At 54.2% G+C, this 13,497-nt stretch overlaps 1 protein-coding gene across 2 annotated transcripts; it reads right to left on the bottom strand.

Moving 5' to 3' along the window:
• Positions 1-575: 575 nt before the first annotated feature.
• neurl1b (neuralized E3 ubiquitin protein ligase 1B) lies at positions 576-13,471 on the bottom strand. Of its 2 annotated transcripts, none has more exons than XM_029165084.3 (6): positions 12,986-13,471; positions 4,031-4,281; positions 3,631-3,964; positions 2,164-2,868; positions 1,666-1,791; positions 576-1,376 (listed from the first exon to the last, which is right to left on the bottom strand). In XM_029165084.3, exons 1-6 carry the CDS (start codon positions 13,092-13,094, stop codon positions 1,126-1,128), a joined length of 1,776 nt encoding a protein of 591 aa, XP_029020917.1. In that variant the 5' UTR covers positions 13,095-13,471; the 3' UTR covers positions 576-1,125. The 2 variants fall into 2 exon arrangements, with proteins under 2 accessions (XP_029020917.1, XP_029020918.1); XM_029165085.3 differs by lacking the exon at positions 12,986-13,471 and adding an exon at positions 7,249-8,500.
• Positions 13,472-13,497: the final 26 nt, after the last annotated feature.

Below are 13,497 nucleotides of genomic sequence, written 5' to 3'. Positions count from 1 at the left end.
ACGCTGTCATGGATCCACAAACGGAGCTCTGTTTATGTTTTGTAATAAATGCAATAAGTTTGAAACCATCTACAGAACATCTTGTCAAACCGTGGATTATCCACAGTTTTCAAATCAAATCTACGTTTGTGATTCTTCCATGTACGGTCTGAGATGTGTTCCGGTAGCGAGCGTCTGTACATATTGTCATTTAGTGCCGTCTGATTTATATTACAGGCTGAAAAAAAGCAGAGGGGAAGAGGAAATTGAATATGCTCTATGAGGCCTGGTGCATCCTTATTGTAAGATCCAGTCTGTTCCTGAAAAACAGTGACCTGCACAGCAGGACTGTGTTTGAGGAACGGAGTCACAAATTTGACTAAAGATGAACTCTCCCGTTAACAGTGTGACTGCGCTCATACGAGCTGCAAAACAAATATTTCACCTAAAGATGAAAAAGTGACTCTAAATAAGTAACTGTCTGGTTGGACCTTTGCTCTTGTCCTCAGACATCAGGGATAATGAGCAGATGTGTGAATGAAACAGATCTCTAAATAAAGCAACTCCTCAGTAGCAGACACAAAAACATACTTCAATCATTTTAATCCACTTTAATAGATTCTCAATGTGCAAAAACACTTCTTTTGTTCACTTTTACAGACCTTCCTTCACACTACCACACACGCTTCTGTACATCTTCCCACATACTTTTTACACCTTTCGCAAAATGCCCGCGTGCCTCGTTAACCGTCAGGGCCGCACGCTGAAAAATATGGCTGGGGTCGTTCGCATAATTACACACAAGGTGACAACGATCTAAGGCACTGGGAGCCGCAGACTGCGGCCCTGCTGAAGCACACGCGAATCTAAGAGGACGGAGCATTGGCAGCAGATCCATCGGCAGATGCTCGGCACGGACGTCACATGGTGGATACGGAACAGGAGCACACGCTTCATATTGTCAAAATATAGGAGCTCACGTATACAGTTTGAGTGAGCGCAGTCACAGTCCTGTGCCGGAAGCGTCTAGTCGAGATCCAGGAAATGATTCACCCATAGAGCACGGGCTGTAGGCACGCAGAGGCCTGGAGTGGCTATCTCCTGTCAGAGTCAAAGACAAAGCCTGAGAGAGAGGAGCGGTGGGCTTCACGGCCGGTACGTCTTGATCACGTCCTTGATCGGCCGCCGGCATATGGGGCAGCACGCGTTGATCTGCCTCTTCAGCTTCAGGCCGCAGTCGTTGCACAGGCACATGTGTCCGCAGGTGTAGATGACCGTGTCCACCTCCTGGTCGAAGCAGATGGTGCATTCTCCGCTCTTGCCAGCAGGGGGCGGCGGTCCTGAGGCAGGGAGGGTGGGGGAGACCGGGGGACTGAGGGGGGAGCTGGGAGCAGTCACTGGACGGAAAGAGGAGGAGGAGACAAGGATAAAGTTGGTTTAGAAGAAGTGCTGACACACACACAAGTGCTTCATGGTTTAGAGAATGTTCTAAACATTAAACATGAACAAGTGCTGCATGTAGCTTAGTGTGTTAATGTGCATTTTTCTGATTCATTTTAGGGTCTATTCATTATAAACATTTACCGAGGCCCATCACTGTCACACCTCTAAGCCGCAGTACATGTGTTGTATTAACATTGTCAAGGCTTGCTGTCATGTGTTCACTGTCAACATCTGTGAACGTACCCAGGGAGGATTCGGAGGCCGAGGACGATCTGTTGACGCTGAACGCCAGGTCCGAGTCGCTGTCGTCCGGGCTGCTGCTCTGGGACGTGCTGGGGGACGTGGGGGGGGGGCTGGCCTGCTGCGTTCCTGTGTCGCAGAGGTCAACACACGCCCCACAAAATCAGACTCACACACGGAAACGGCACATGCGCGCGCGCTCATCGCATCGTGACGCGTCCTCAACGCGCTCCCAGAGACACTGGCTCCGGTTTTTACACGTTTCTGTTCGAGGAGAATGTTGTCGGAGGAGAACGCGCTCAGGATGTGAACCGATGGGAGTGTGTGTGGGAGTGGGGGGGTCGGCTGGGTCGCAGATATAAACGACTCGGGCGCATTCCTCTCGTCTGGGAATCGGGGGCTGCCTACGCTCGTAAACAGACGGACGGGGAGCGAAGAGCGTGAGATCGGACATTTACATGCACGGAAAATCTGAAGTTTGAGTGAATTGTTTAAGCTTACCTAGAATCCTGAGTCGGTTGACGGCCCCGTGCAGGGTGAAAAAGGCCCAGAGGACCTGAGAGGAGTCCACGCAGAGCAGCCTGCCCCGTCCCACCCCGTTGACCCCGTGGTGCACCTCCCCGTTGGGCAGCACGCTGAAGCTGAGGACGTCCCCGGAGCAGGGCGTGGGGAAGCCGCGGTGCACCACCCAGTACTCCTTGCGGTCCAGCAGCACCTCCGGGTCGGCCGGCAGCTCCCCGGCGTGCAGGCCGGCCGGGTCGCAGGAGGTCAGGCCGAACAACAGCGCCCCGAAGTAGGGCAGGCCCAGGTGGCCCACCTCCACGTACAGGGCCTCGCCCACGTGCAGCGGCCGGTCGCTGAACACCAGCGTGCGGCTGCTGTCCAGGAACTGGGTGCAGGCGGCCGAGCGGTCCGCGGAGAGGATGACGTCGGCGCCGCGGACGGGGTGGAAGCGCAGGTCGTTGTCCAGCGGCGCCGGCGGGCCGCGGGCCGGCCGCGGGGCGGCGGAGGCGGCGCCGGAGGCGGAGGGGATGAGCTGCGCGTAGCTGCTGAGCTGCAGCGTGGCCATCTTGGCGGCGGCGGCCTGGTCGCTCTCCAGCCGGTTGTTGCTGTAGTTGGCCGAGTCGTGGCTGCTCTGGGGCAGGTAGGCGCTGAGGCGGGCGGCGCTCAGGCAGCTGGAGCCCACGCTCTCGGCGAAGGCGCTCTCTGCGGCGGGAGAGACGGGCGTGAGTCACAGCATGTGTCTGGTGACTTGACTGGCGTTCATTAGGGTACTTTAGATGCTCAGCACTCATTGAGAGGGCAGGACACAGATATTCTCTGTCAAATAAGCTGCAGTCAACAGTTTATTTATGCACTGGTTTAGTCGTTTTTATTTTCCTCCCCACTTCCTCCCATCATCTTCCCGGCGCGTGATCCCATTAGATCTGAATCTCTGGCGCTGCTATAAACGCGCCTGCCGCCACCACTCTCCTCCTGACTTATGATGCATTCCTGCGTTACTATTTCTAGTGATGCTGAGGCGCTGGCCTCCCACCAAAGCTCCTGGGATCCGCTGCTTTGACCAAACATGGCCACGGCTCCCGTCAGACGGAGGGTAAACACACAGCCAGCACCCGGTAAGAGCGGCGGCGCAGGAGAAGCCGGGGTGGGGGGGGGAGGGGGGCGAGCAGCCTGAAACCTGTTTGTGTGTTGATGTCACATGAGTGACTGCACTGTACTCATACTATACTTATACACCGGCCTCCGCTGCTGCAGAGTATAGAAACCAGCTGCTCTGTGAGCTGTAATCAGGCTGCTTAAATTAGCTGCGGATGTGTATATATAGATAGGGTCCCGCAGTTCCAGGGTGGTCAGAGTCACAAAACACACCGTCTGCCTGCCTGATGATGTGTGATGTGTGAATGATTCTCAATTATGTCTAAATGGCTTTAAGATCGATTTTAAACACCAGGATGAGGCGCTCACCGAGCAGCGTGACTTCCTGAGTGATGCCGTAGATATCGACGATGGCCCACAGCGGGCATCCGATGCTGAGGCCGCAGTGGAAGAGGATGGGCTCGCCCTCGTTGATGCTGTAGAAGACCCTGCCGTGGCGGTCGGCCCAGAACGCCAGCACGTTATCCTTCAGGGCCAGCCTCTCGGGCAGGGCCTTGGCCCAGTAGCCCGGCCGGGTCACCAGGTCGGGGCAGGCGTACTTGGGGATGTCGGCGGCGTCCAGCTCGCCGGGGTCCAGGCTGGTGAAGCCGAAGCGCAGGGCTCCGCTCCAGCCCGTGTGCACGCCGGTCAAGCGGAGGCGCACCTGAGGGCACAGCGGCGGCGTCACCGTCGTGCGCTGCAACATGTGAGCGGAGGCGGCGGCACCAACCTTCTCGTACAGGTGGACGGGCCGGTGGCTGAAGGTGACGCCGTTGCAGAAGCTGCTCCTGCGCGTGGCGCGGCGCAGCTGCCCGTCCAGGCGGATGTTCTTGCCTTTGGCGTGGGGGTGGAAGCGCGGCGGCTCCGCGGCGGCGCCGGCGCCGGCGCCGGCCGGGCTCCGCCTCTCCACGCCCGTGGGCCCGTGGTTGGGCAGGGTGCAGTACTGCCGGCTGGCCACCGGGCGGGGCTGCAGAGACGCGTCTGCGGGAGCACAAACGCGAGGGGTACAGCGAGAGGAGGAGAAGAGGAAACGAGTGACTCAACCTGGTCAATGTGAACATTATGTCTGCGACTCAGATGAGGTCAAAGCAATGTTGAGAACGAGGGGGCAGAGTCGTCTCCCACGCTGCTCAGGGGGGAACTAAATGGTTTGTAACCCACATTATAAGAAATGAAAATCAGTCTTCTTACCGCATACATATGTAAAACATGGATGAGTGGGAACGTCCGCCTACCAGACCAAATGATCTAAGGTTAATATTAGTGGCGTCGCAGCAGAGGAAAACAACCTAAAACCTCAACAAGACGTCGTCAGCCTAGATAAGGCTAAATCTTATTTATGGGCTGCACACACCCTTGGCCTACAGCATAAACAAACCCTGAATAGCCCCTTTCATTCCTCCAAAGCTATCTTCAGAAGTGGAGAATGAATCACACGCTGCCTAGCTGGCGAAGACATGCCCGAATAAAAGGACCCCTGATCCGATCTTCTCAGGAGTCCGTGTCCCGTCGGCGCTTCGCAGAGCGGAGCGGACGCCGAAACCCGAGCGCGGGCTCCAACCAGAGCGTGTTTGTTTGGCTCCAGCATAAGATAAATACAGCGCTGCGGATGGATGTTTATGGTATAGACTGGCCGGGCTCCAGGAGGCGGCGGGAGGCGGCCTTCCTCCGGGCCCAGGAGTGATTGCGCTTGCGTTCAAACCTCGCTGTGATCTGGAGCGGAGGCATTGCCCCGGCGAAATGTTCCACAGCACATTTCCGAAATCAGACATTATCACTGATTATATTCTAAACTATAGCGCGGCGGCGGGAACATCTGTAACGTGTGGAAGGATGTGCGGGAGCCTGGTTCTCTCCTCCAGAGGGGGGGGGGGGGGGGGGGGGGGGGGGGGGGGGGGGGGGGGGTGGGGGGGGGGGAGAGTCTGTGGGGCTCCGTTACCTCACTGGGAGGGTGACGTAAGACTAATGGAGACGCTTGTTGGCCATTATTGGGTGAAAGGCCTTTAACAACAGGTCACAGTAAAGGGCAGAACAGTCACTGTTAAAAAGGACTCTTCACCATGATGTGATGCTGTTTCCACAGTTCTATGCTCCATAGAGCATCTTTGTTTATGGTTAATATTACTGGTTCTGTTGGCTTTGTGTTATATATGCAGAGTCGCGCGCTCTGCCAATGGTTTCACGCGATTTCACAATCGACAAGTGGCGACGATGCGCCAAGAACGGCCACAGCTCGCTGGCAGGCGAACGAAGCCAAACAGTAACGGTGGAAATAAATAGAAATGGCTTTTTAAAGCACCGCACGGTGGCTTTAAAGCGTTTTCGCTACCACACACACACACACACACACACACACACACGCACTCCTGTCGCTTCTTATCTGATTTCCAAAGGTTTTTAAATTCCATCTTTCTCTTGTGTCATTTTCAAACTCGCCGCGCAGAAAACGCTGCAGAAACTTGCGAAACACATTAAGAATCGTTTTTTTATTGCATAGATGAGGGAAGACCAGATGGTTTAGAGGGTTCTTTTGTAATTTCAGAGAAAAAAACCTCAGCTGGAAGTATTGTTAAATAGCTTTCCGGGTGTTTTGGAGACCGCTGGGTATTTGTTTTATGCGTTTGGCACGTTTGACTGTCATGTAAAAACCAACCAACTGGTGCCCCCCCCCCCCCAACCACCACCACTACAACCAGCCAGGCGAGCGATGCACAGTAACAGAGGCTGATCAGACATGTGGTGGTCACGCAGGGCTTCGCTTTGACCTCGAGAAGCGCAGGCTCGTAGCATGTGTCTATGTGTCTGCAGCACACGTAATGCAATTACTCTTAGATCAACAATGGGGTAATGGGAACTGTGTCTCCCAGTGCTGAGCCAACTGAAAGAAAAAGAGCACAAATGCAATCATGAGACCGTACAACTCCTACTTTTTCCCCCGATCTAAACTGATTACATGCATTCATCAGAGATATCTTTGGCCACGGGATCATCAGGCTCTTATTCTCTTGTTCTCACACAGGCTGCATGTGTCCAGCGCTGTAAGTCGTCCACTGATGGCTCGAGGTGGAAGCGCGAAGCCCACTATGAGTGCGCATCCACACTTTCTACTGAGTAACTACTGGCATCCTATCGATTAAACCGTGCTAATCAAAACCATCCAGTGTCGGCAGCAGAACCCAAGCCGTCTGTGAGTAACTGCTCTCAGTCCAGAACCTACGTCAGCTGGATCTGGTGGCAGCAACCACATCACTTAGCCACTGAGAGGGGGGGGGGTGACAGACGCTAAATCAGAGCGATGTGAGGAACTGATTATGAAGTAATGCGCTTTAGATGTTATGACAAAGTGTTTTAGAGTGTGATGGTCTGAGGCCTCATAATGACGCTCTATGCGAGGACACGGCTCACAATCAGGCCAGGAGTCCTTCTCAGCTAATCACTTGAGACGGTGCCTCATGTGGCAGCTTAAGTACGTGGGATATTTGCAGAATATCACCCAACAGTAATGTGAACGCTGTAGTTGTGTGACTTTGTGGCAGTTGCGTTCAGCCTATGATTCAAACAATGTCTCGTTGGAATAAAGAACAATGCAAAACAGGATGGAGGTAGCTGCAAATAACTAGGTTCAACTGTAAAACGCATCTACATCTGGGCACGTTTCCTCCGCGGGGTCTGTTCAAAGTTTCCTGGCATCTTCTAAATACAAAGTGATAATATGACTTCGTTTCGTTGGCTTTCTCTATGCTCGCGCATCTCATCGGCTTTGAGCCAACGCGCCATCACCGAAGGCGACAGGTACAAAGTGAATTTCCCGGAGCGCCCGCTCGCCCGGACCCGCTCCCTGGGAATCACACCCCGGGGAGCGCGTCCCTGCGCGCCGGGAGCACGCGACCGGCCCGGATGGGCGCATCGGCGCGAGCGTGTGCGCGATAAACGAATTACACGTCTCACCTATCAAAGGTTTAGGCGTCGTGTTCCCCATTATATCCTTAGATTCCGTGCACCGGCCGATAAGTTAATTTCAAACGCAGCCTTTCTGTGTCCGTCCATGAATCCTCGCGGTGATGAGTATCCGCCCGGAAGCCGCTCGGACCGACTGTCCGCGTCTCCAAATTGCGCCAGATCTCCGCGCCGGAGCATGGACGCGCTCTTCTTAATGTCAAGTCCAAGCCGCTGCGACAGGCAGACACCTCCAACTGGCGCACAGCAGCCCCCTCCTTTCCTCGGAGTATAGGCTCCCCTCTTTAAAGACACAGTGAGCAGAGATCCCCGTCGGAATGACGGCACAGCCTCTGAATGATTAATACGGGAGTTCGGCCAAGCCGAGCGTGTGGTCGATAGGACGAACGCGTCGCCTGAGGAGGACGCAGCCTGGACGATGCCAGCCTATTTGCATAGAGAGGGGCTGTTCACCGCCTCGTGCAACTTTGACAAGACAAGACCATTGCTTGTGCTCGTTTAGCTCATTCTGGTGCTCTTGAGCATCATCCAAAGTCTAAATTCAGTAAAAAAAAAAATCATTACTATAAAGCGATCATTCTTCCTTCCACGTTATCAGGTTTTTAAAATCTCAATCACACCATAATGAGGCGATCGGCCCCAGATTAATCACGTATTTATACTTCGGATAAGCAGATAAGGGCTGCACCCTTTTGATAAAAGCCCAAACACCATATGAGGAAATCCCCTTCTCTCCCACCCTGTCCTCTGCCTTCCCACAGCCTCGACTGCTGGCTTCTCTCAAGCTGCTTCCTGTCTTGTGGAGCGGCCCGCTCTCCGAGGGGCCGCGGCCTTCGGGGCTCGCGGGTCCGAGACCGTGAGCGAAAGGGAGTGACCGGACGGCACATCTCCCATTCTGCAGCTGTGCGTGTCAGACATTTGGCTAACGGAGGCTCCTGGTTCAGCAGAGGATGGAAACTAGTCAGCGGGATGTTCATGTTGGGACTAATTAGAAACTGATCCTAGTCCTCCACCACAGAGGAGTTCCCTGCTTCCACAACGATCTCCTTCAGCGTGAGCGCAAATCAATTAGTTATGGCCGGATGCTAAATATGACCCAGACACAAAAGTGTTTGTTTTAGCAGGAAATATTGGCTCCTCATATGAGCCGGGAGTGAATGGTGTTTGGGGAGAAGCGAGGCAGAAGTGAAAATTCCCCTCACGCCCTCACAGTTGCCTCAGAACGATCGAGCCGCTGTATCAGTGGGGGGATTAACACAGGAAGTGAATACGAGGCTCGCAATCAAGCCTCCCCCTGTAAACAGCAGAGCTGCAGTAGCAAGTGACACCCCCCCCCCCCCCCCCCCCCCCCCCCCCCCACCCCGATGCTCGCTTCATCGCCTCAATGCGCCGTGGGGTGTTAATGAAGGCTTAATGATCGCTGCGCTGATTTTCTTCCAAGGGCAAATAACTGTACTTTCAGGATCGTTTTCAGCATCGGGTAAACATGAAGCTGGAGGTAAAATGGATGGAACAAGGCCAGCGAACATGTCTACTCACTAATTGCCTCGTAATCACTCGTTCAAGAAGCACAGTGTACAGCAAAGCGTTGTGGCTTCACTTTGGTCCATGGAAGCCACAACCTCCAGCCAAGAGTCAACACAGGCGGCACGTCGCAACAAACAAACTGGCTCGATGTGAAGTTGACCTCTAAACTCTCAGCTCTGGAGCCAGACTTCATCTATTTAACGAGGACACGAAACATCCGCATTCAGAACACACGCCGTTGATTTGCTGTATCTCTGATACTCAGTTCATTCAGACAAACAACCCATCAGCCCCCGGTCCGGTCACTGTCACCGCGGATGCGTCAGTAAAGGTTCGGACAGAGTGACAGAAGCGAAACGCCCCCGGAGTGGATGCATCAGAGCCCACGTTTCTGGTCCGACCGTCGACTCGGTGACAGGAAGGAAAACCTGCCTTCAACCTGGACTCCCGCTGCTCCACCATCCAGCGAGACGCTGAAACGATGGGACCGGAGCCGCGGTTCACACCTACAGAAATAGAGCGGGATGCGTCAAGAAGCCGCATCTGCGCTTCTGCTTTAATTGGATGCAAACGCGAAGAGCACGGCTCCCTCCGCTCTGGGCGTCGAGCATCTGCGACGCGGCGCTCCCACGGGGGTCCCCCCGGCGGCCGCCCGGGCCCCGCGCGGGGGGGGGGGGATCCGCCGCGCGGAGGAGGAGCACGTGAGAGCGGTTCCTTGGACGGCGCGGCGTCCGATGGCGGCGCTTTAATGCTCTCCAGCGGCTGCGAGGCAGCGGAGAAATGCTGAGCAGATGGGCTGCGGTGGCCTCAGTATCAGGGGAGGGCTGGCGTCCAAACCCCAGCCACTGATCTAATGGGTGAAGTGAGTCATACCCACCTTCGATGTGAACGCAGCCGTCTCCATCAAACACACATGGCCCCGCACAATGAGACACATTCATACAACGGCGCTTTCCTGGTCACAAAAACACGTGTTTCCAATAGCTGCGCCCCTCTCTTCATCGGAGGCCGTTGGAGGCAGACACCTGCTTTGCAACGACGCCAAAGTCGCATCAGCAAAACAGCCCCCGACAAACAGGGCCGAGGCTGGAATCGCAGCAGCTCTGCATTGGCCTTTAACTGGAGCCGTTTCAGGGGGCGTTTCTCGCCATGTGCCCGGTGTCCTCACACACTGTTTTCATTTCTGGAGTCCTCGGATCATGAGAGCGAACACTGTGGCAATCTTCTCCTGACAAATGCATACACGCCTGGTTTCACTCCTGCAACTTAAGATTTCGGCAAATCAGAAACACCAATTATGGACGCGGGGCCTCGATGACTGAGATGGTTTCAGTCGCGCTCGCTGGGAAACGCTGATGTTGATACGTACATGGAGAATTAGCTCGTTCGTCACCGCTTCGGCGGTTTTGCAAGGGTTCATTATGCTGCCAGTCCAAGCTGTTAGTCTGTCTGCCTCTATATTTAGACACGAATGCAACATTTATTATGTTCACAAGATATTTGCTAACAAATGAGAGAGGTGGACAACACATGGCAAAGCCATCCCAGGTGGAGAGGGTCTGTTTCCTCCACACGTCCATGGTGATGTTCATAAGCGTGACTGTAATGGACACAGACATTGGCTGTGATGGGAGGAACTTCCTGATTCATTTTCCACTGCAGCAGACTAAATCACCGCATTATATAACGCACCAGCTCCTCACATTAAATGACCTCTCCTCTTGACAGAACCCAATGGAAGCAGGCGCTGGTGCAGCTGAGGCTTTTGTAAGGAAACCGATCAACGGAGCATCATCTTTTCTATGAAGCGTTAAAGTTCTGGCGTGCAGCAGTGGGAGATGAAACGGCGACGCGCCTCCGCCAGCGTGTTGTTCTAGGCCTCTGTGTCAGCGGGAGGCGCGCTAAAAATGGCCCTTCAGCGCATTACACCAGATGCACGGACGGTGCTCTTCCTCCATCTGTTCCATTGTCTCGGCGTTCTCTGGGACGAGGAGCGGATGCGCCGCCGAAGGAGACGCAGGAAGTAGTCCTGTCCCAGAACAACACGTCCGAGCCTCTCCGCGCCTGTTGCACAGTGCCTCAGCACACGAGCGCAGGTTTGGGGGGTGGCAGGACTCAAAGCACCCCCCCCCCCCCCCCCCCCCCCCAACCCCCCCCCCCCGCCTCCCTTCTTCCCTTTCGATTTACGAGGTGTCACGAGAGCTCAGAAACAAACAAGATTTCAGTCTTCGCTGCTTCTTTCTCCCGTGCCCCCCCCCCTTTTTAAACGGTGACTCAGCAGTAGCACGTGCAACGTCGTGGAAAAACCCACGGCGGGTTTGTCGGGGGGACGATGTCGCAAAGTTTGAAGGTTTGCCCGGACTCGAAGCAAAGAGGGAGCAGCAGCAGGATGAGTCCACGTGGCCTCTTGGGCACCGTTCCAGAAATAAACATGAAGGGCGACCGTTAAAGGGGATATGCCTTCAACGTAATTCAATCTGCTAAATCAAGACATGTTTATGTAAATATGAAAGAGGTTTGATGTCACTGTGGGTTTGTCTGTGGGATAATATTATGAAGGCAGCGTGGATGCTGTTGACCCGCAGCATTTTACTGCCGCACCGCACTTGTAAAAAAGAGACTTGTGCCGTATTTGCATTAAATCCGTCGTGCGTGCCGGGGGAAGAGCGCCGAATTCTTGTGGCCTGTATTAAAAACCAAACCTACAGCTAAGAAGATTCCCAATTAAGCCTGTTAACATCATTAGCATTTATGACACCGTTCAAAAGGAAATCGCTTCCCAAGCAATTTAAGGCTTTTTCAGAATTCGCCTCCGGGCTCCCAAAATTCTAAAACCTCTAAACGGCTTCTGCTCTCAAATATTCGGAGGGAAACGGATCCAGGATCTCATTAGAGGAAAGCGGACGGTTTGAGGGGAGCGGCTGAGCCGTCCAGGTCGGCGCTCAGCTGAAGCTGTCTAGCTGGTTTAATCGGTTTCTTTTTGTTCAACACCTTCCATGTGTTGATCATCATCATCAGCGAAGGCAGCAGTTTATTAAAGTTAATGTTCCTCACAAGCAGAGCTGGGTTCTCTTACTGTACTGTGAATCACATTACAGCGCGCCGGTTCCCTTGAATATGCACACAAAAGCAATTAAGAAGCCATAACCACTCAACGCAAAGCTTTTATTGTGAAGCCTTCCCTATAAAAGCGTGATATCACATCACACACTAACTATCACGAGCAACGTCAGAAAAAAATATAGACCTATAAACAGTATGTAAAGTTTTTGGTTTGTTTCCTGAATCCAATATTAACAGATCGGGGTGTTTTTTTTTTTGTTTCTGTTCGTTGCCGGGGAACAAAATGTTCACACAGCTGGAACCCATTGTGATGTGGACATTAACCGCGGAGGGCTCAACGACTCAGCTCGCCGGAGGCCGGAGGTTATAAGAGGGGAAGCGAAACAATCGCTACTATCACCTGGCCCAACCACGGACGCATCTAATCCTAGAATAATGTTGTTTTTCTCCCTCTGCTTAAAAAGACTCCACAAAGTGAGAGAAGCTCAGGAGCCGAAGCCAGCAGCTGTCACGCTAGCGTGTCCCCGTCCCATGGGGGGGGGGCGTATAGGGACAGGTACCGCGATGCATGATGGCAGATTTCCTCCACACTCCTCTCCATTCCTGCTGTACAGTAGAGCAGTAATGTCTGTCTACATTCTCCCTCTCCAGCTCCTGTCTGCAGGTCGGAGGCCCCATGAAGCTTGTTCAGCTCCAAATGTTACCAAAGATAGCCGAAAAAATCACACTACCACCATAAGCAATGAGTGTTTTTCCACGATGTTGCGCAAGCGTGCGCCTCCAAAGCTAATTGTTGCCGCTTTGGTTCTGTGGACTGTGCCGCGTATAATTGGACCTATAATTGACATTGTGTGGGACACGCGTCAAGCCTCTCCTTCCGGGGCTCCGCGAGTATGAATCACTCACGTCAGCTGTCACGAAGGACAGCAGAGCCCCGGCAGGTCCGGCAGTAACATCTTCTCTTTGGTGTCAAGGGCGATTCTGGGGCCTGAAGGCCTTAACGAATGCCAGCGCGGTGACTTATCGCATGTGGCATGACGACAACAATGTCCACTGTCGCCGTGCTAGCCGCTAGCGTGAGGCCCGTGACGCTAAAGGCACAACCTGGCTGTCTTCAGAACCATTCCGGCGTCGTTACCTGTCAGCTTGGCTCTGCCGTCGTCGTGCCAGCACTGCCTCCACCGTGCCCACGCTGCCTCCCTCCCAGCTCCCGCGTCCTCCCCCGTTGCCCTTTTGCCTCTACGCATGCTTCGCCTTTCTCTCAGAACAAAAGCCCCGGCGTGAAGCCAGAGAGATATTCCCCTTTCTCGGCGCCGCGGAGGGTCTTGAGCGGAGCGCGCTCCCTGCCGCGCCGCTGACTCGGGTGGGCGTCGGTAATTAGGGAGCGGGTCCTGTTAGTCCGTGTCTCCAGGGAAACAGCTGCCATCCTTCCCCCGGTTCCCATGGAGCGGCTTGGAGCCGAGGTGCGCGGCGACTCTGCTAGCTAGCACGCCGTTCTGCATGGACGCCCTTCAGTGAGCGCATCCGCTGGAGATATTGCTTCCGGATGAGAGATGAACCGCCGTGAACTCTCATCACGTATAGGGTGACGCGTCAGATGCGATCAAATGTCTCCAGCCTCTGAATGAGACAAATAATGGAGGAAAAACC

Source organism: Betta splendens, chromosome 10 (genome assembly GCF_900634795.4).
Source record: "Betta splendens chromosome 10, fBetSpl5.4, whole genome shotgun sequence".
Taxonomy (NCBI): domain Eukaryota; kingdom Metazoa; phylum Chordata; class Actinopteri; order Anabantiformes; family Osphronemidae; genus Betta; species Betta splendens.
The sequence above is the reverse complement of the archived record's forward strand: the minus strand, read 5'-3'. Positions and strand labels throughout refer to the sequence as shown.

Excerpts from the sequence above, each read along its gene's own strand:
- neurl1b (XM_029165084.3), bottom strand. The coding sequence starts at position 13,094 with ATGCGTAGAGGCAAAAGGGCAACGGGGGAGGACGCGGGAGCTGGGAGG. Across the intron at positions 4,282-12,985 it reads CGGCAGAGCCAAGCTGACAG|ACGCGTCTCTGCAGCCCCGC; the intron begins GTAACGACGCCG and ends GTGCTCCCGCAG. Across the intron at positions 1,792-2,163 it reads CAACCGACTCAGGATTCTAG|GAACGCAGCAGGCCAGCCCC; the intron begins GTAAGCTTAAAC and ends TCTGCGACACAG.